Below are 22,045 nucleotides of genomic sequence, written 5' to 3'. Positions count from 1 at the left end.
TTGCAATCCGATAAAAATTTTGTTATATTAGGGAAAATCGGCTTAAAGTTGCATTTGTTTTAAACCTTAAGCGTTATTCTTTTTTGTCAAATGTTTTTGTTCTAAATTATTCCTGAAAGCTTTAATATGTATACTATCCATTAATTATCTCGCATTATAAAATAGTCTAATTTGGATTCCATTAGTCGGAGCATCATTTAATAATAAAATATGCTTGAAAATTGAGCCAAGAACAATATTTATCGAGAACAAGGTCTCTGAAACAAGAAGAGGGAGGCCATTAATTTCGGCCATGCCGCGTAAATATTTATACACAAATTGCATATGTCAGAGTCGGGGCAACCATTTCGGCATTTGCTCATTTGTGGAAGTCAACAAGAGATTCCATATAATGCGAAGGAAACTTCGGGCGGGAGTAGGGATATGATTTTGGGAGCAGCTGCCGGTTCCTTTTGGTCCTGGATAGCTTGGGGGACTCCCAGCTGGTAATGGGTAATGGGGATTTGGCTGCGGTCAAAGTCGGCTCTGAGTCGCCAATTTGCCCGCCAGGCTATTTGCCGGTATGTTGATTTATGCAACAAACGGCTTCTTGGGGCCCACCTGCCACGATTTGTATGTGCTTGGGTGTGTGGGTGGAGGGATGGACCCTGCCTTTCGGCCCCCTCGGAGTACCTTCGCCCGGGGCAGTGCAGTTGCATTATTCAAAATTGGAAAATCTCCCCTTGATTACCCCGCCGCACTCTGTTCTTCCCGCTGAGTGATTTAGCGTGTGCCTCGGCCGTTAACCGCAATGCAATTGTAATTACCCCGAATGGCTTCCGCACCCAAAAGTCCTCGAAATGACCGCCAGAGCCCCCCCACTCCCACTCCCAGCTTTCCAATTTTTCCATTCGTCCCAGCGCCCTGTGCTGTGTTTATGGGTCGTGCAATACTGCAATTAGTTCCAAATCATAAACGCCACTTCCGCTCGGTCAACATGGTGGCATTGCCCCACGCCACACTCTGCGACCCCACTCGTTTTTATCTCTGACCACCTCACCCCTGATCCTGGGTTCAATGCACAATTGCGTGTAAATTTAAAATTTTAATCGTTTCTGGGCACGCACTCAAAACGCAACCGCAGCCAAAACACGGCGGCAACAATGGCCTGGAATTTGTATGCAATTGTGCCGAGAGTGGAATGGGAGGCCCCCCGATTTATTTATCAGAGGATAAAGGAAAGATTTTCGGGAGTTTGGATAAATAATTCAAGGGCGGCAAAATGTTTCTCAATATTAAAATTAAATATTAAATAATTATTTGTTATATCCTCATATTATTAATGTCCTAATAATGTCAAAAACCACTTAAATCAAGCTTCAAGTGATGCCACTTTAAAACAATAAAAGTGCCAAAAAAATTTAATTTTTGCCAAGCCACGTTTTTGCCATCCTCCTCTGACTTTACCCCATATCCCCGTACTCCATCCTGGAGATATCTTGCACCATTGCGTTGTTGGCATGCGTATTGCGTATCTGAGGTGTATCTGTGTATTTATAATTTATATGCATTGTCAGCGAGTGCAGGTTGGCAGTTGCCATCTCTCATGCACTTCGCTACCCCTCCATAAATACATGTGCATATACATATATATATCGGCCCTATCCGTTCTCCCTTGAATGTGCAGTGCATTCAGTTGTTACAGGCGATTGTTTTATGCGTTTGCACAGCCACAGATACAGATACAGCTACAGAGGAAGGGGCAGATGCAGTTGCAGACGCACACTTCGAAGCGATATTGCATTGTTGCATATTTAGCAATAATAAAATATTTAGTGCCATTTCCATAAATTTATTATCGTCACGTTTTCGGAAAAAGAGGGGGTCGACAGAACGGTGCACTGACCATTCGATGAGCAAACAGTGGAAATGGTTTTTGAATGCTTTTCTTTCATATTCTACAGTTTAAATATTGTGAGAAGCATACGGGGCGTATGATAAATTTGAATTCGATTGCGCCAAGATTGGACCTGGTTGTGGAATTAGTTCCTTGCTGTCCTGCATCCGAATCCTCCAAAATAGCTTTATCCAATGGAAAGACTCCTGCTCCTGCTCGTTCTCGTGCCCCACCACAATGACAACCTGCAATGCAAAATGGCCCTGCTCGAATGATAAATGGCACACCTTACACCCAGGCAATTAGGTGAGAGGCCGAAGATGAAGAAGGGCTTGGAGTCTGCTCAGCAATTTGTTGCATTCATGCATTGCGCAAATATTTCCCAGACATTTCTGGCATTTTCGGCAAAGGTAACCCAAAAGGTGGGGGCCAAGACAAAAGGCGCGCTTTTGAGGAATTTATGGGCCAGACACTGTGATTTCAGCAGCTCCTAAATTATTGTTTTAAAAAATCTGATTGCATAAGAGTTGTAGTCCTATTTCAGCTAATAAATTTTGGTGTAAACTCCATTTTTTATGCACTTTTTTGTTATCAATAAACGCCAGTTACGGCAAATAGCCGATGATGTAATATATATGAAAATAATATTGAACTTATTTATTTATTTATTCGCATATTTTTTGCAGCTGCCCGTTTGGTCCATAAATTATCGCTAAATAATAATCATAAACAATTTTGTCGCTTAAAGCTGATGGCAAGGAGAAATGCCATTGGGTGGTATGAGGGGGCATAAGGTGCAGGGGGAATGCGGAACTGATACGCACCATCGGGGATTATTGTTGGATGATAAATGTGCTTAGGGTCGCGCCGAGTGTCAATTGTGTGTGGATAAATAAAACACAGATTCAACCATATATTATGGTCAGCGTGCGTTCTGTAAATACCCGCACATTTACAGCTCACAACCTGCGGTCCCCGGGGGGCGAATGGGGGCTATTGTTGCACTACCGATAAGTTGAAATAATTCATTAAATATTTAATTGTAAATTGAAGTTGTCAAATCAATGAGCAAGCATTTGATTTGCTGGCAGTGATTATTCCAGTCACATAAGCAGATAGTTCTGCCTTCCCATTAAAGATCTCTAACGTGGCTGAAGGCATATCCTTTCCAAAATCCTAATTCTTTTCAAATGAGTTCCAACACATTGTTTGCCTTTGCTCTTAGCCTTTCAAATCCTTTGTTTGCAATTCATTTAGCTCTCTGTTTTAGCCATAATTGGGGTGTGTGAAAACCTTAAAGCTTTTGGCCCATCAATTGCTGCAGACCTTTGAACATATTACAAGCCATAGCAGAGGACTATCCAATAAGAAGCTCGAGTTGCTTTCATCCGGTTAAGAGAGGATGCCTGACTCGGAATACAAAAAACAGAAGGCAACTGGGGGGATATATGGATCAGCATTGAGGCCTCTGTTTTCGGTCAGTTGCAGCACGCAGTTCCTTTTGTTAATGATACTCTTGCCGGACATCAGGAAAATTCCCGGCAGGAGCAGCAGCAGGACTCTATACCCGTAATCATCATCATCATCAGCAAAGGGGATGCACCAACATGCGGAAAGAGTGACCAAGGATGCAAGGATGCCAGGATGGGTCCAACCATTTTGTGGATTTATTGACATTCTGTGATGTTATTAAAGTTGATTGCCAGAGACTGGGCACGTTTTTGGCTTAGACAAAGTGCCTGCCCTTCCTTTTTGGAGATTCTCTTCTCATCTCTAAGCTTGCCTTTCCTTGGAGCCACAACCCCTCGTCCTTTTTTGGGGTAAATCGACTTCCTGCACAAACAGAATGCAACCGCCATGAGCTCACTAGGGTCAATTCGAAAGAAACAATAGCCCCCACAGCAAGAACCGCATTGAGCCCAAGGGGAAAAGACATGCACTATACCCCACTCTGGTGATCGAAGTCTTCAATATACTAAGAATAAAATCATGCTGTCGTTTGTAAGATAATTTATAAATTAAATTTTTTAATGAAATGTTGATCTTATTAGCCATTGTCCCACCACTGCCAAAAAACATCCTAACCCTAAATCTTAGGGTATAAAATGGGGAACAGAGTTTTGTGTGTCTGGTGAAGGACAGGGCACATCATCATTGTCATCATCATCAAGTCTAATATGCGCATTATTCGTTTTGTCCTGTTGTGTCCCCAGACTCCTGTGACAGTCTGTGTATGTATGGGTACTGCAATACGGCACAGTTATCCTTAATATGCCTTGCATGTTAATACTCTTATCCCATTCTGGGAATATATACATAATAAAGGACGCCAACGCACACTCAACATGCAAATATCAAATGCAAATTCTATTGCGCAATATTAAAATTTACAAAACAAAAAAAAAAATATTGAAGTAAAAAAGAGCTTTCTTCGGTTTCTCCTTACCTACGTAGGCTTACCAAATCCTTTTGATCTTATTTTTTAATTTTGCATTTAATTTGGGTTCTCTGAGCTGCTTCTTATGCTGCGGGTAACACATGGCGTATACTTGATAAGTATATGATACGAGCCTGCCTTTGACTCGTTCAATTTTGCCTGATAAACTTATTAAAAATTATATGTACAAAGTGTGGCAGGGCCAAAAATGAATTCAAATTTTGTTTCCTCGTTGTTTGTTGCATATTAAATTTGCTTATCCAAATTGCTTTTCAGTTGTTTGTTTTCTTTTTAATAAAATGCTGCGGTTTTTATTTCGTTTGAAACTTAATGAAATTGAAACCATAACAAAGAATTAAAGTTTTTGCGGCTTTTGCCCCACATGCTATGTATGTGTTTATAAATTTACTTCAATATTTTTCATGATATCGCCCCAGAGTCCCAGTAAGACACTTTTGTCGAATGCCTTTCGCTCGTAACAAATTTCCACAGATTTCCACTTTTCATATCGCCCGGCTGTGCAGACTTACACTAGCACACCGGCATTTCCGCAGTTTGTCAACATGAAAAGGTTAACAAGGTAAATAAAACACGCCAAAAGATTGGGGCCAAAAACGGAGCGGAAAGATGGAATGGCGGAAAACCGAGTACAAAGGGGAAGTAAGTAAAAAATCAAGAAACAAGGCCCACCAACAATGTTTCAAAGGGCGCAGGCAAATCTTTGTGTCAGTTTTGCGGGCCAGGGGATTTTCGGGGTGCCTCGTCCTGCCTGGCCCGGTCTGGCCCGATACGCTGTGTGTGTGTGAATAACAACATTTTAAACATGTTTGCCTTTTGCTTTTTTTTTTGCCGCGTGCGCTACAGCGTTTATGCAATTTATTTCTGCACGTTCTTCGCGCCCCTGAATCCTTGAAAACCTGTAGCTCTGGTGTCTCTGTTCCGCTCAGGACCTGTCTCTTTTTTCACTGCTCAGCTCGGTTACAAAGCATGCCCGCCGGCTGGGCAATGTATAAACTTTTGCTTGTCTTTGGCTTCATCCCGCCTGTCGCTGGAGTTGAACTCCTGACTCCTGGCATCAGGTCCTTTTCGGGTAACGGTCCGAAAAAAGGATAAAGGCACATATAGCAATTGCACTGCAAAAATTTAATAGCTCTGGTGCTGAAAATAAATGAGACTCTTTAAGGTTTAAATTAATTTAAGAAACTTAATCTGCAAGATAATTATTTGTTTTTGTTTATAAAATATAGATATTTTAAACTGCTCTTTAATATTTATTTTCTTTTTACTTGTTCTTTATATATATATAATATTTATATTTTTCACTCGTTTAAAAGGTGAAAAGACGGGCTAAAAAGTTGCACAGCTGGGGGCGGTCAGTGAATTTGAAGGAAACTTTAAACCGAAGTTTAACATAGTTTCGTAGTGAGAAAAACAAACATCCTCGGTGATCAAGCCAAGCAAAGTTTAAAGTTCGAAACAATGGCGAGCTTAACGTAAAGTCAGAAATAGTTCACCCCCAGGACCAGGTCCCCCAAGACCAAGTAGAATCGCCATTTCCTGCTTGGTTATGCAGCTTAAGTCACCGCGCTTGACACATTTCTCCAGAGACACGCCCACGTCCTTGTCGTGCCTGCTGCCCTTCCTGCTCCTGACGCTGTCATTCTTGTTCTTGTTGTTGTTGTTCTTGTTGTTGTCGTTGTCCAGCTGCCAGGGATACTTGTCAACGCAGTCATCAATGTCGGCGTGACAGCATCACAGCATTGCCTGTAACTATTCCAAGCTTTTGCAATGTTCGCACATTTAGTTCAGGAAGGACCCCCATCTTGGATACAGAGCTTTTAACACCTTAAAAATAAGAGTCTAACAACCACAATTGACTGAAGATTATTTTTAAGATAATGAGATAGTTGTTACGGACATAAAAATATTAAATCTAAAACATTTTTTTATATATTTATTATTTATTTACCTCGTTTTGTTGATTTTTTTTTTTAATTATTTTAACGTTTTAATAATAACTTCAAGGTTAAAAAAGTTCTTCATATTTTTAATATTATTAAGGTTTTATTTTTTTCCATAAGCATACCTTTATAACTGTTGTCCTTTAGAGGGTTAAGATAACTTGCAGGACACGCACTGGGTTACTAGGCCAGTGACCATCGGGGGTGCAAAAGTAAAAGCTGCAGCGACTTCTAACCAATATTAATGAGCCAAGTCTGCGAGACGTGCCCCACATTTCGTGGAAAATTGAAAATAATATGCGTCACATAAAAAGTGATGAAAGAAAATTACAACCGTAACCGAAAAAATTTATGACGGGAGTTTTTTTACGGAACGATTATCCAGTTTTAATAATAAAATTCTTAAATGAAATAAACAATTTCTTAAAATTAATAGGCAATCAAATTTAATATAATAAAATTAATGAAAATTCTTTTAACGGAATATTTATTTCAAAACATTAAAAAAATGTTTCCCGCCGTTCTCCAAGCCAACTCTATAATCCTTGCCGTATGCGTGATTTCAGATGATTATTATCATTTGGATTACCCTAAATGTGTCACAAAAAAAAAGAAACTTAAAATAAACCCCAACTTTTACGAACTCTGCAGCACGTGCTGCTCTAGGAAAAGGCGCACCCCATGGAAAACTCACCCTTCCACCCAGCGACAAATAAAGTTGTGAATCACCACGAAAAGTGTAAAAAAAACGACCCAAAAAAATGCGTCACGTGCAAAAACTTTCTTAATTTAAAAGAAATTTTCCAACAAACTCAATTAAATAATTTCAGGCACAAATAAAGATGAAAATGTGTGGTATGGAGAGACGATGTTTTCATAGAATTTTATACTTACACGGAGTCATGCCACTGCCGACTGGCAAGACATTTTAATGCCACAAAATTTTAATTGAGCTAATCCTCAAAACCACATGCTCCAGCTAGGCTAACGAGCCAGATGTCACTCGGCGTGTCTGTCTAATTTTGTAAGGGGGTAGCACATGTTGCACGTTGCAGTGCAGTCAGTGAATTGCAGCCAAGACTGAACCTAATGATAACGGTTTTCTGGAAAAAATTAGCAAAGTTGGCTCTGGAAAGAGTGTTCCATCACACACTAGAACCAGTATTCACACTTTGAATTTGGAAAATATAGACTCAACATAACAAAAGTAAAATAAAGCTACAAAAAATGGATGCCGATGAAAGTTTCCTCAAAGTGCGTTCGCTTCTAATGGATGTATCCAAGCAGTTGGAGGACATGCTGAATGCCAACAAAATGGAGTACGATTTTCTGAAGACTCTTTAAGGCTTTTCATCTCATAAAACACCTATTTTTTCAGCACTGGAACCAAGGGTAAGGAGGAAAAGCCCCCGGAAGTGGATCCGTCCAGAAATGTTACAGACACCAATTTTCTGATCTTTGCTCGTGATATTCGGAAAAAGTCTTTAAAGCCTACGAAAAAGAATCTAAAAATGTCAAATGTCAGTCAGACCTGCTTTATGCGGCAGATTGATGTCACGCCTGAGGAGCGTTTAGAGGCCAGATGTGATCGTGAACGTATTGCCGATAGTTTTCGCCGGTGAGTTCCTATTTTATTTTGAAAATATATTTCCGGTAATAAAAAAACCCATCATAAGTTTGGGAAACGAGGAATATCGGCGTGCCAGTTATGAAAAAGCTATTCAGTATTATTCGAAAGCTATTCAATATGTGGCTGATTCTCCAGTTCTATATTGCAATCGAGCTCTGGCCAAAATCAAGAAAAGAGACTTCAAGTTGGCCCTATTCGACTTGGACTTTGTGATATTTAAACTAGATCCGATTCATATGAGAGCCTGGCTATATAGGGGTGGGGCTCTGCTACGGCTAAACAATGATTCGGAATCCCAGATTGCCATTGCCAATGCGCGACTTTTCAATAGAGGCAAGAAGGAACAAAAGTATATTGAATACTTTGTGGAGAAACTTCGCTCGGAGTTCTAAGACTGGCAACTATTTTTAATTTTATGTATTTTTTGGATCCACGGGCTATATAGTATTTTAAATCAATTATGTTGTAATTCTTGCACGAAATAATAAAATTGCATTAAAAAAAATTGATTAGGTTGAGATTTCAGATTTAAATCAAATAACAAACACGAATGCATTTCCATTTTATTTGGTGTCACTTGCCGTCCACCCACTTTTCATAAACACAAAATGTGGGTGCTAGGTCCTACTACTGCAGAAATATGGAAAACGTGTTTTTCATATTTTTTGCCAACCACCAACAGAGCTCTTTTTGTAAGTTGAAAATGAAATTTGCAATTTTTTGCATAAATTCAATAAAAATTCCTATTGTCATGAGAATATTTGCCAATACAATATACAGTCAGTAGGTTTCTCTGGGGGGTGTGCCCACTCCAACTTCAAGCTGGGATAAGGGCCACTTATACGCTTCGTTGGGGGCCACCTCCCTAGGATCCCCTAGCTCCCGGCTCTCCTCTTTACAGGCCACAAAAGACTGACGTTGTGGCTACAAATGCGGGCAATGCCAAAGAGGGGTTGCATATTCCATCAGTGCTGCCAAAAAAGTATAAATAATATTTTACAAATAAATAACTTAGAAAAATAGACATTCTTAAAATAATTTTATCTTTTGACTAAATAGAATATGAAATATATACCGTTGATCAGTTTCCATCGACTTGAGTTTAGTGGGATAGAACCCAACCAGAAAAGGCTATAAAATGGCTAAGCTGTTGGTAGCAAGTGTTGGCCAGAAGTGTTTTTGCCGAGCTTTCAATATGGCGCCAACACCATTTGCATTTTCAAGTTTCCCCTTGTTCCGCTTCTGCCCCTCTCCCATCAATTCCAGAAGCAGTTCCAGTTGCAGAGGTCGTCGCCGTAATGAAATGCAGTTCAAATGCTTGGGGTATAAACTTTTGTCACAACAGGCAGCAGCAGCAGGATCTGCAAGGACATTCCAGAGCAAGAGAGAGGGACAGCGGCAGAGGAGGAGAGGAGAATGCGATGGAATGGTTGTAAACTAGCTAACAAAACGCAACGGAAGTGCCACAAAAAGGGTTTCACTGTTTGTCAATTGTGTGCGGCCGCAGAGTCGACACCTAAACCAATTCCCGCAAAACCAGCCAAAGCCACCCCGCATCCTGCCACGTCCTGCCGCCTCAGCGGACTTGGTCAATCCCTTGGCACTACTGACACGCTAACTGACTGCCACAGCACTGAGCAAAAATAGCTAGAATATAATTGATAAAGTCTTTATATATTATAATTATATTATAAGTACTTTAAAATAGTACTTTAAGTACTTTAAGCTAGAAAAAAAAGGTTTAACTCTTAATGTTTCCTTTCAAAGTGAATCCTATTTTCTCCTAGTGTAGCCTGGCCTGCAGACAATCTTAAGAAATGCAAAAATGGTTGCGGCTTGCTGCGGTTCTAATCAACATCAAATGCTGCCACTCCTGCCGCTGGTGGTTTTGATGTTGGAGGTACTCTGTGGCACTTCCACTGCCACTGGCACAGCATCAGCCACCGCCCATTTCTTGTAATCAATGCTGTAAACACTTATTTTTGTGGTTGTCACCGAGTTGCAGCTACAATTTGTGCCCCAAACAGATAGAGGCTCGCCCTCCAGAGGAGATGGCAAAGTTTTCTTGTAGCCCATTTACGAACATTGTCTGTTTACCGCTTTTTGCAATGGAAGGCTGCAGGATTTCGGATCTCGGATTTTGGTATGTGTCGGTTTTGTGCCGGTTTTTGTGGTCACACATGGGTCGAGGGCTGTAAGGTGGCTTTAATGTCTACTTTATATGGTCAGGAGCAAATGATTATTGCAGGTGAAGTTTCTGGTACAGGTTAAGCTGGAAGGAAAAAGTTTTCTTATCGAATTGGATGAAAGAAGTTTGGGAATTTAAAAGTGATTAGGCAGGGTCTTAGTGTAGGATTGAGTTTTAAGTTTCTCCTAGAAATCTCTTTGGAAGTTCCTTGCAAAGTTCCACAAATGCTTAAAGGATTTTTGATATTTGTATAAATAACTAAATCTCTGTAGTGTACCAACTATTGGCTCTTCTTAAACCCTCGTCACACTGAGTCCCCGATGAGCTCTAGTCAACTTGAACGAGGATCCTTATGAATCTCTCAGGCACACACACCCCGGACACCCCGGACCTATCAAAGTCCAGACTTCCTGTTTTCCGATCCCCAGGGTAGTCCTTGCCGTTGGCGGATAACTTTTTCCCAATAGGATCGCCGCCCATAAACTCATCCTCGGGAAGAGGCATTCAAAAAAGTACAACATGGCCAGCGCTGGTGGTTCTTGTTTGTCCGATGGTTTTCAACTTGCGGTCCGTGGCGGCAACTTCTTGGCCAGAAAGTAATTTGGCCTTTATCTGTATTGCGGTTTGAACAGCAGCATCTTTCTCCTGGCCCTGTTGTTGTAATATTCTGTTGGTTTAGCATTTTTGTTTTTCTTGTTTGCACCACATCCGGGACTCATTTTGGTTGTCTTTGGTTAGAGGCTAAAATTGCAGTCCTTAGTCCTTTCTATCCCCCATTTCCTCCCCAGCCATCATCGCCGTTTTCTTGGTGGTAAAACTTTTCATTGAGGATACTTCCCCCAAACCCTCTAAACTGATTTTGTTATTGTTTTTGTTTTGGCCGTACTCTGTGCTGACATTTGCCTGAATTGAACTTTTCGTTGCGTTGTTGGCCCAAGTTTTTCATTAAACGCAAAATATTCCGTGCTTTTTGTTTATTTTTGCATCCATCTGACATTGACTGTCATTTGGCCTTTCCGGCTGGCAGTTCATTTAAAGTTTACGCAGCTTGCTTTTAATTAGCATTGAGATTTATCTAGTCGCCTTCCATAGCCCCGCAATCGATTGACACTTTTGGCTGCTTTATTGGGAGTTTATTTGGCTAGCTGATTTCGTTTTTTTCTTGGATATTCGTTCATCGAGTGGCCAAAGGAATTCCCAATGCAAACAACGTCAAAGCCATTCAAAGGAAAAAACGGAAGCAAAATTGAAATAACTAAGGAGGAGATTCTGGGAATGTCACATGGAGGGATGGGAATGACAAAGAATTTGAGTAACAGACTTGGTCAACCGAGAGACTGTTTTTTATTTAACTGAATTAGGAGTCGTACAAAGGAATTCTGGTGGTAAAAACTTTATGTTCAAATAATTCTTTTACTAGCCGGGAATCCCTTAATCTTATAAAGGAATAGTACGAGTTTTGTAATTACAACTTTATGAGCTTCTGTGAAAATTCAGTTTTGTTTTATAATCCCATGTTAAAACCTAGCTACGCATAAAGTTTTAATTATATTTGTTTATGAAAGTTAAAAAAAAGGAATTTAAGGCAGTTTCCTTGATTCAAACTTTCTTCCTCTATTGTTCACTATTCCTTTCTATGTTGGGAAATCCTCCCGTGACACCCCTGAAATACGAAAGGAAATATATTCACGTTGCTTTTTCATTATTCATGACAACTGCCTCTTGGCCCGTGTTCGAGTAAATACATGCCGTGTATGTGTGACTATAGCCCGAGGTATCTGTAACTGAGTCTGGGCAAATAGCAGATACAGATACGGAAGCACAGGGCCGGGGCGGTGTGGTGTGGGGTGGCCATAACAAATAACAAAGATGACAATAAAAAGCAGCAAAACAATTTCCCCATTGCCAGAGCCCAAACAAAAAACAACCGACCCACAGAACAGGGGACTAATATTTTAAGAAAACACTGAGGGGAGAAACTTAATCGTATGTGTCTTTGGGGCGGGTGGTGGAAAACAGGCAACAGTTTTTCTACAACTTTTCCTTTTTGTTTGGCTGCTACGCAAGTGGCCGTCATCAAATTCAAGTGACATATTTAGACAGCTAAGCGACTCCCAAGGTGAAGCTGCAGCAGCAGCAGCAGCACTGCCAGCCGGAAGAGCCGGAAAAGCCATTGGCAATTTTCAGTGTCTAGACCAAGGGTGGCTGTTACTCGCTCGTGCAACCCCAAAAGAATTGGCTGACGTGGTGGCCCGGGGAAGAGAGAAAGGGTGGGGCTGTCGTGAAGGGAATCCTTGGCCCGGGACAAGTTGCTTTTAATAATAAAATCATTGAGCATCAAAGCATAAAACTCAGTCAAGTGCAACATAAGCTTAAAGACCAAATCGTGATGGGGCGAAAGCGAAAGGGGACTGCCCTTACCTTTGCCACGAACTCTGAAGAGCAGCATGTGTGTGTGTCCAATTCGATTTTCCACTATCTGTATACAGATTTATGATTGAGGATAACAAAATAGTTGCCTCTTTTAAATTAAGTCTTTACCATTTTAATAGGATTAAATAAGTGTTCTCTTAAGAAACCTCTAAGAACTCACATTAAAATGAAAGTATTAATTTTAACATTTTGTTTCCTACCATTTTCCCCTCAAGTGTCCTTACATGTAAGAGCCTTTCCTTTATTCGATGCTCTTGAATGTGATTTAATGTTATTTTTACAGCCAAATTAGTTGGCTTTTGATGTTCGTTTAACTTGGCTGCTTTAAGCTCCGCCACAAAGAAAAGCAGGAGTTGCACATAAAGAAACCAGAATAAAGAAGGACCAATTTATGATAGTGGGTGGGCGGTCGGCTGCAGTCATAAAGCCTCACCGCAGCTGTGTCCTCGGTATCCTTCAGACACATTTGTGTATATGTATGTCCATTCGAGTGAGTTACTGTAAGTGTTACTGCAACTGTTGCTGGCATTAACTTTTATTTTAGGCCACGTTTTGATTGCCCTACTTTCGCTTGAAGTGATTCTAATAACTCCGAGCTGAAACTGAGCCGGGCACTTCAAGTGCAATCGGTTCAAGCTGTTGCAGTTGTATCTGACGAATACGCTCTCTAAATTTCAGATGGTCAGATGGATACTACGGTCAAGTGCTCTCATCTTGTTAACATTTTCAAAACGTTTTGATTGCCAATCGTAGACTTATATTCATTTAGGAATAGTTTAATTTAGACAACTGGTTCATAATTGTGTAACTTAAATTCGGTGGTTACTTACCTTGTCTCCATTAACGGCCGAGCCAATCAATCAAGTAAATACTTCCAACGAAGCAAATCGAGTTGTAATTGAAATTAAACGTCTAACAAGTTCATGTGGCCGGGCACTTTGGAGGACAAGCCCTTCAGGCCGTGTCGGAATCACGGAAACCAAAACCAGACATCTCCCTCCTAAAGGACATCTAGAAATGCCCTTTAAATAGATGCTCATTCCCCTGTGTTGTTTTATGTTGTCTCATTGGCATTGCTCTCGATTCGGTTTTTGTACTAATTGTTAATTATTTTCATTGTACTTGTTATGAAAGTTTCGTGTGCCCTCCCGGATAATTTGTGCTGGTCTGTTGTCCTTTAGGATTTCGGGCATTTAATTACGCGCAATCAAGTTGACATTTTAAACAATTTAAACAAGCAAACACGAGGCTGTTTGCTCCGCCCTCTCCGGCTTTGACTACTTGGGCGAATATTAAAACGCTTTATGGCCGAAGGCCAATTTTCAGCGAGTTGAGTGAGTCTAGAGTTGAGTCCTTTGCCTTGCGGCGGAGTTCCTTTTTGGGACCGAAAATCGATAAACGAGAGGCTTACCGCCACCCCTCGCTGCTATTAATTATGTCCTTTGCCGTTTTGTCGCATTGACGTAGGCGAAGCAATTAAGTTGCTGCTGGTGGTAAAAAGGAGGAAGGATATTGTCAGGAGAACTTGGAGAGGGGGTCGTTGAGGAAATGAAATTCGGCCTGTGCCTTGGTCAGCCAGTCACATAATACGTATCAATGGCCAATTCCCCCCAGAATCCCTCCCTCCCATACCGTATACCCACCCCATCCAGGATCCCCATCTCCCATACCCAGTCTGCTGTTACGTGACCAGCAAAATAATTCATATGAAAATTTAATTTGTATTTTTTTCGGTTGTCTGTTTCGTTTGTGGCATTGGATTTTCTGTCATTGGCATCTAAAAAATTTATTTCGCAAAATATTTGGTATCTTATTCGGAAAAGTATTAAATTAAAATAAATTTAAAAATGATAACTATCATAGTATAAAAAAAAATTATTTTTTTTTGTCTTGTATTAAAGCTATCTACAAAATTTGGTTCCAAAACTATTCAGAACACTATTTGGCAAAAAAAATTATTCAACTAGTTATATTTTATTAAAGCCACGAAAAATAAACACATTCAATTTTGTATTAAATATTCAGATGGATTTTTAATTTACATAATTTTGCTGTTTAATGTACACAAATATTAACACTTTTTTGCTGATGTTGCAAATTGAACAAAGAAGATTTTTTAAAAGCTTTTAAAGCGATTTTTTTCATCGGATCGGGCTCAAAGCAAATGATTATCTTGCTAGTGACCACATTTGAAAATAAATATTATTAGCCCGGGCCATTTCCACCTTTCGTCTGGTTTGCCATTTTGCATTGAAATTGTGGAAAAATAAAATAATATTGCACATTTGGCAATAAACAGACGCTAAAATGGAATAACAGAACAAATGTGGTTTAGGTTGTATCGGCCGTATGTTTGTTTATCCGCCGTGGTGGGTGGATGCAGAAGCAGGCGGTGGCGCATATTAAAATATTAACCGGGTTGTGTGCCAGTTGCCTTTTGTGTCAACAAGTTTGATTTCACCACAAAAGTATGCTACTCAAAAATAGCCGCTCTTTTGACCACTTGTTTTTTTCGAGTGTTTTTTTGGTGTGTGAACAATTTGATTGCACGGACCGCAATTTGAATGATATTGGGTTTCGCGGTCAGAGGACACGGATATGAAGCTTTTATGGTTATTGGTTTCGACCATTAAGTGATTTCTCCATCAATAGATTGATTAGCATATTAATTATAATTTTCTGACCCTTTTTTTTGTACTCTAGTTTCGCTCTGATGGTGCAAAATTCTCATTAGCCCAACAACGCAGAAAATCGCAAGCCAAGTTGAAAAGCTGAGCAAACATAGTCCATTGAAATAATTAACAGTCGGAGCTGTTTGGCTGGAAATCTGCATTGGCCTGGATTTAAGCCTCGGCTGGACCCGACCTGGGCCACCTTGCAAATCTGCATTTGGCTAACCGCACCCCTTGGCACCCTCTCTTGGTCCGCTTATCTGAACAAGTTCCGGACAGCGTTTTAAATTTCATTAAATCTGCTCACTTCGTTTGCCAATGCAATCAACAACTGCTTGGATTGCGAGGAGCGAGGAGGAGAGCACCGCATTTCATTTACACCGCCTCAAGTGCTTGAAATCTACTTAGAAGCCGGACTTTGCCTGGTCTTAGTTTCTCTGTCTAACTAGCCTTCTATCTCAGTCTTGCTCCCTTTCTGCCTTTTTTTTTAACCTTACGTAATTAACTTGGCTGCTCAGGACCAAAGGGCTGTTTCTTAATGCTCTGTAACTCGGAGAATTGAATGAACTGTTATATAAAATTGATTCGGAAATAATTTGTATTTTAGAATCACATACGAATTAAAAAAAAACGGATAAATTTTATTTTTAATTTATTTTGAAAGAAGATTAGAGTTCGAGCTATTCGTTAGAGTCTAACTTGATTTGGAAATGGTTTGTTTTTACTGCATTTGATCCACTTAACGCTAGGATTTTAGTTTAATTTCTTGCAGTTTCTTTTCAGCTGAGTTTCTCTCGTCCTTTTTTCCAAGCTTCAAGCTCACCTTGTGGGTGTTCTCTGTGTGTGAGTGGTTAGAAAAGTTAGCTGTGCGCTTTCGCTTTTCCTCTAATTTCTTTTCGCTATTTTTCAAAACGTTTTTTTCTTGCGCTCCAGCTGCTCCTGCTCCTGCTCCAGCTCCTGCTCTTGCTCCTCTTTGGCGTTCCTGCTCCTCTAAGTGAAAAAGTAAACAGAAATCCATTAGCTTGGCAATCATTGACGGCGTCGCCAGTGGCACCGCATATATCCAGCTCTCTCCCTCTCTCTATCTATCTCTATCCATATCCTTCGCTCCCCTCAGATTCGGGACCAGAGGTCAGTTCGGTGAGGGGCACTTTATAAATTGCTGCCATCAAGGCATTTGTTCCACTTTTCTTTCTTCACTTTTATTTCCATTTCTATCCAGCGACGACAATTTCTCGAAACTAAACTTAAATAAATAACACAAACAGCTAACTAAACGGATGGAGGAGTGAGGAGAGGAGTGGTTTTAAGGAAATCCGTTCCTAATCGATGTCGATTTTATAGCCCAAATCGATGGAGGCTCGTATGTGCTCCTGTAGGTTGATGTAACCATTTCTCAGGGACTCCTGGGTGAGGAACTCCTTCACCTTGTTCTCCGACTCGCAAAATACCAGGTTATCCGTGTGATCGATTAGTCGCTGCAGGTGCTCGGGAATCCTGTAGAGGATCAGTAGGGTCGAACTGGCGGCATCCGCCTGACGGCATAGATCGCTCGATAGCTTCGATATACCCTGGGCTGCCGTATAATCCAGTCCGGTAATCCGCTGACCGTCTATCACCACCGTGATCTTGAATTCCGCCTGAGTGCAGGCCTTCAGAACTTTCTCCCGCAAGTAGTTAATAGCAGGGAAGTAGAGTCCATTGCCCGGAGTTACCCGGATGTACTGCATCTCGTCGAGCTGCTCGATTTTCACACGGATCTCAGGACGTGCCCACAGGTAGAGCAGGTGCAGGGCTGTCACCACAATGCTCACAAACAGGCCCACTTCGACGCCGAACAGGACGCAGACACAGAAGCACAGCAGCCAGGTGGCAAAGTCCCGCTTTGAGTCGCGCCACAATCTCAGGGGAAGCCGGAAATCCAACAGCGTGAAAATCGAACATATCAGAATGGCCGCCAACGTCGCTTCCGGAATGTAGTTGAAGTACGGACTGAGATAGCTGAGGGCCAGCAGCACAATGATTCCTGTGCGGAGAAAATTATTCTTTTTGCCATCAAGACATCTGACTCTTGTGTGCAACTTACCCAAATACATATTGGCCATGGGAGTCCTGAGTCCACAGGCTGTACTTATAGCATATCGAGTAAATGCTCCTGAGGAAGGCATGGCCTGAACACAGGATCCAAACATGTTGCAAAGGCCGACTGTGAGGAGCTCCTGGTTTGTATCCACCAGTCCTTTGGGAGCTGTAAAATCAATAATGTCAATATTTTACTAAAATCACTATGATGAATACTCACTCAATTTTCCAATAGAAATATTCGTTAATATTCCGACGATGGGAATAACTATGATTCCCAGGTTCAGCTCTCTTAAAACTTCCCAAAAACTGTAGCTCTTCTCTGGAGTGACAATACTCAGACTGGGCACAGTAAAATTGGGCAATGTTGACAAAGCATTTTTACTGAGAGCATAAGGAACTTGGCCAGTCTTTTTTATCCAAATAAAGGACACAAAAGCGGCTATAACTACAATCAGGGTATTTCTCGAGGTAGACAGATAGCGACAACAGATTCTCAAGACTTTGTTTTGCTTTTCGTTGTGAGCTACACGATCTAACAACTGTGGAAAGAAGGAAGGTTTATTTTGTGAAAAACAGGGCTTGAAATAGACATACTTCTAACAAAAGTAGGAAAACAATTGCACAAACTCCAACAGTTAGATCAGCCATATTGGCCTCGTCAATTCGGGAACTCAGCATTCCAACCGAATTTATGAGACCCGCAACTAAGTACTTTATTCCCAAAAGGACCTTGAGTTGGGATTCAATTACCAGAATAGCAGTGGCTGAGGAAAAGGCCTTGATCACAGGCATCGAAATGAATTCAAAGATAAATCCTGAAAAGTATAAACAAAATATAATTTTTATTTACTTTCATATACAATCACGGACGGATGAATTGGAATTCAAATAAATAGTGACCGCCCCCTCAAAAGTTTCACGTGTCACATCTAGTTCCGCAAACAAATCCGCAAACACCGAATCTAATCCGAAGAAGTGTTAATTTAGACAAATTGTGTTAATCTGAGGGAAACCGCATACTAGTTATCACGCAGCTCTCTCAATTAGGGGCCTAAAGTGAGCTCTAATGCGGATCTATTTCGATTCAATTGGGACGGCCGGTGGCCAAGTTCATGGGATATACACATGTCGCACTTAAGTCAATTTAAAAGTGAGATCACACTAAGCACAGCTGATTCTTGCGCTCTGTATTTGTTTGAAGAGTGAGTCTTGATTTTTGGCAAGAGAAAATAATAGGCAGCCCTTGCTGGAACAAATGGATTTGGGTATAGATTACTCACCCAACTGTAGTATTCCCATAAGTATCTGCACAATTCCACTCAGGAAGGTGAGGAGGAACGCGAACTCGATGGGTCGTCCCACAGTGAACTGGACACTGACCAGAGCCACCAGGCTGGTGGGTCCAATAATAACCTTGTCGATGGAGCCAAAGATCATATATATCAATGGGCCGATAAAGGCCGAACAGAGACCATATCGAGCCGGAAGTCCCGCCAACAGTGCACACGCCATACTCTCGGGGATAATCGTAAGTCCAAGTGTGACTCCAGCTATGAAGTCATCGATTCCCCATTCCGCGGTGTAGAATGGAAGCCATTGAAAAATCGGAACATGACGATGGAGGCGGCGTTTCCATTTGCTGATGGCCGGAGCTTTTCCCGCCTCACTGGCGGGCTTACTGATGGCACCCGGTAGAAGGGCCCGGGCTGTGGCGTTTTCAATGGCCTCAGCTTCCGTTTCCAGTTGGGGATACATCATATATTAGTTGACTTCCGTGATACCTGGTTTTCTTTTCTAATCAGACGTCTGATCGCCACAAGTCGCAGACGCGAAATGATGATACTGCTCCCAAGCATTCTACTGATAATGATCTCCTCTCCAAGACTGCGATCTCAGTGTGTTTGCTTTAGACATCAGAGCCTCAATTGGCATTGAGACGTCTCGTATGGGATCCCTCTCTCGCCGGTAGGCCAGCCTGTAATAAAATATATCTAGTTCAAACCCCGTTGTTTGATTGTTCAATTCCCCCACTGGCAGCGCATTTGACGCCACTTCAATTATCTCACACCTGTTAATTGGATAATATCTGGCTTAGGTGCTGGAAAAATGTGCCAAAAAGTCTGGTCATTTGCCATGTAACAATTGACGATATCGCAATTTTGTTAGCACTGGAATTTTCAATAAAAGTTTTAACAAACACCATTGCACTCTTACTAGAAATAGTGTCAAAGATCGAAGTATACTTTTTAAAATTTTAAATTCATTGAGATTTTGATAAAATTTTAATTAATTATTTTCATCAAAGTGACAAATTTTGAATGAAGTGCTAAAAAGACTGTTTATTTTTCGGACAACAATTGACGACATCGCGAAGCTATTTACTCAATAAATTATAATATAATAAATTGTGTAGCAGGTACTTATTATTCCGATGTATATTTGCAAATACTTTGCAAATACTAGCTTATTTAGTTTAGCTTTGTAAAACTCTAAGTGAATTGGGTTAAATGAAAAAATCAACAATGGATGACACTAGAATGGCTAGGATAGCACGTGAGCAAATTAATAAATAAAACTTTTTTCTTATATTGTTTTACAAAATAACAATTTCAATGTAATCTTCTCTCTTGCATTCATTTTTTTATGCCATTAATTTTTATCACCCACGCATTACGCCCATTTTTATATAAATATTTATACTTTGAAATTATTTTTAGCTTTCGGTGTGAAAATGTCTGTTTGAAACAAATTTGCCACACATGGCGTATGATTCATATTTGCTCTCCGTGACTTTCCCTTTTAACGTTATCACTTAGGTCTCACTCGCCTCCCACCCCCTCCAGATGTGTTTGTCTAGATGTTGAGTTATGCAAATAAAAAGGAGCAAACTTTTCCGGAAAGCGAAGTGAGTACAATTTTTGTATGCAAATTTTTTATCAAAAGCACTGGGCGTCATCAACAAATGGTACACCAAATAAATGTCAACGCAATTTTAATGTAAATTAAAATTAAAAAGTTTGATTGACTTTAAACTTTGCTCTTTTGAACAGTATGTGTTTCTATTGTAGGAAAAATATATGTAAATGTCTGAAAATATATGTTAATTTATGTTTTTGAGGAAGTAAATTAGTATATTCGAATATATTAAAACACGTTTCAGTTATTTGTTCTTTAAATTATTTGAAGCGGACAGTTCCAATTGTGTCCCCTAATTGGTCAACTTTATTTTATCCAGTAGTCTATTTCGCATCGGACTGGAAAAGGAAAAAATTGTGTTTTCTTCCCCAGTCCGATACGAATCAAGGATTTAAGACTCTATATTTTAACATTTATTAAATAAAATGTTGATAATGTGATCATTAGCGACCAAAATAGTAACTTATCACACACCTTTCATAAAATATGTATAACTTTATTCATAAATAAAAATAACCGGTATCATTAAAAATCTAGGTTAAATATATGCAATATGAACGTTTTTTGTTTTCATTTTTTAAATTGCCAGGCAATGGCTAGGAAAAATGTTCTCACGTACTTGCAATACCAGGAATAACTATACCTGGATCTACTGGAACTTTGTGAAATTATGCACTTTAAGTTATTATTCGAGGCGATTATAGCAATTGGAACAGTGGCTGGCAGCTGAAGTGCAACAATGCACGATTGCACATTCAACGAGGAGTCCATATTTAAATGAAATTTTAAGTGCCTTGCCTGGTCTACTACCTACACGAAACCATCAAGTGCCGGCAGCTGGGCACCCTCTCCCGCTCTCATTCTCGCATTTTAGGGCGTCTCTTTCCCACGTACGTAGTACGCCTAGACCGACCAAGTTGATTATTATTTCCGAGCACACTTCGTTGTGGCATTATTATAATGACTGTTGCAGCAAAATTCACAACGCACCTGACTCGAATACATTGTTGCCACTCGCAGGAGCTGCCAGGATATTTTGAGTTGCTCGAAGTGTCCTGCCAGCTGTTGGCAGGCGTCCATTAGGCGAAGTCGAAAGGAAGGCAAACAAACAGAAAGGCCATCAGACAGACACTCCGTCAGTCGGCTGTCCAGTCGAGTTCTTAGGCAGTTTAAGCCGGCGTCTACGTCAGAATGATTCCGCTTTTCCGTAAAAAAGTGTCTTTCCGAAAAGGTCTATGTTTTTCTTAAGAATTTATTAATTAAAAAGTACAATTAATCGGCATTTCAAAAGATTACTTCATTTCGACTAATGACTCATTGAAAAACTTCACCTAAAATATTCAGCTATCTGCAGCAATCCATTCTGCACCAACTGATATGATACGGTGTGGTATGTGTCAGCTAAACAGAATATAGAAAACAACCAATTTGTTACTCTGGCTGGTTGCTACTCAATGATAAGAATATGTATTCGTTGTTGTTTACAGATCTTCACTTCAAGGATATATTGTCAAGTGATTGTGATTCTGAGTCAGGGATTTTCTTATTATTGGTGAAATTATAGTAAAGGGATTACCCTAAATAAATTCAAATCGTAAGTAGTTTATCGACAAGTATAATAGATTTGAAGCTAATTTATCCTGAATTCAAGTACAGAAACCGTCAGGGGAAATAAATAACCAATCTCCTCAGCAGCAAATATAATTAAATTTTTATCACGTTACGGCAAACACCTGCTTGGAGAAAATAAATAAGCAGCGGGAATAACGGAGGAAAACGAAAAGAATCATAAAAATGAAATTCAAAACTCGAAATTAAACGAAATTTTATTATTAAGAGCAGGCACA

General features: G+C 40.3%; 2 protein-coding genes across 2 annotated transcripts; one reads left to right on the top strand and one right to left on the bottom strand.

The window, feature by feature from the left end:
• The first annotated feature begins 7,408 nt into the window (after window positions 1-7,408).
• On the top strand, window positions 7,409-8,400 carry LOC6499277 (small glutamine-rich tetratricopeptide repeat-containing protein 2). The gene is made up of 3 exons (XM_001954927.4): window positions 7,409-7,593; window positions 7,653-7,892; window positions 7,951-8,400. Exons 1-3 carry the CDS (start codon window positions 7,502-7,504, stop codon window positions 8,294-8,296), a joined length of 678 nt encoding a protein of 225 aa, XP_001954963.1. The 5' UTR covers window positions 7,409-7,501; the 3' UTR covers window positions 8,297-8,400.
• A 7,432-nt stretch (window positions 8,401-15,832) lies between these two features.
• On the bottom strand, window positions 15,833-19,229 carry LOC6501306 (sodium-independent sulfate anion transporter). The gene is made up of 5 exons (XM_001954926.4): window positions 18,563-19,229; window positions 17,877-18,097; window positions 17,500-17,821; window positions 17,284-17,445; window positions 15,833-17,223 (listed from the first exon to the last, which is right to left on the bottom strand). The coding sequence occupies exons 1-5, from the start codon at window positions 19,038-19,040 to the stop codon at window positions 16,520-16,522; spliced, it is 1,887 nt and encodes a 628-aa protein (XP_001954962.2). The 5' UTR covers window positions 19,041-19,229; the 3' UTR covers window positions 15,833-16,519.
• Between the last annotated feature and the right edge of the window lie 2,816 nt (window positions 19,230-22,045).

This window comes from Drosophila ananassae, chromosome 2L (genome assembly GCF_017639315.1).
Source record: "Drosophila ananassae strain 14024-0371.13 chromosome 2L, ASM1763931v2, whole genome shotgun sequence".
Lineage (NCBI taxonomy): Eukaryota > Metazoa > Arthropoda > Insecta > Diptera > Drosophilidae > Drosophila > Drosophila ananassae.
Note: the sequence above shows the minus strand (reverse complement) of the source record. Positions and strands in the feature narration are given on the sequence as shown.

What these genes read in the sequence shown, in the direction of transcription:
- LOC6499277 (XM_001954927.4), top strand. Translation starts at nt 7,502, where the DNA reads ATGGATGCCGATGAAAGTTTCCTCAAAGTGCGTTCGCTTCTAATGGAT. An exon ending in CTGAATGCCAACAAAATGGA is followed by an intron (nt 7,594 to 7,652) that starts GTACGATTTTCT and finishes CTATTTTTTCAG; the next exon opens with CACTGGAACCAAGGGTAAGG. An exon ending in ATTGCCGATAGTTTTCGCCG is followed by an intron (nt 7,893 to 7,950) that starts GTGAGTTCCTAT and finishes ACCCATCATAAG; the next exon opens with TTTGGGAAACGAGGAATATC.
- LOC6501306 (XM_001954926.4), bottom strand. Translation starts at nt 19,040, where the DNA reads ATGATGTATCCCCAACTGGAAACGGAAGCTGAGGCCATTGAAAACGCC. An exon ending in TATGGGAATACTACAGTTGG is followed by an intron (nt 18,098 to 18,562) that starts GTGAGTAATCTA and finishes TATACTTTTCAG; the next exon opens with GATTTATCTTTGAATTCATT. An exon ending in TTTTCCTACTTTTGTTAGAA is followed by an intron (nt 17,822 to 17,876) that starts GTATGTCTATTT and finishes TTCTTTCCACAG; the next exon opens with TTGTTAGATCGTGTAGCTCA.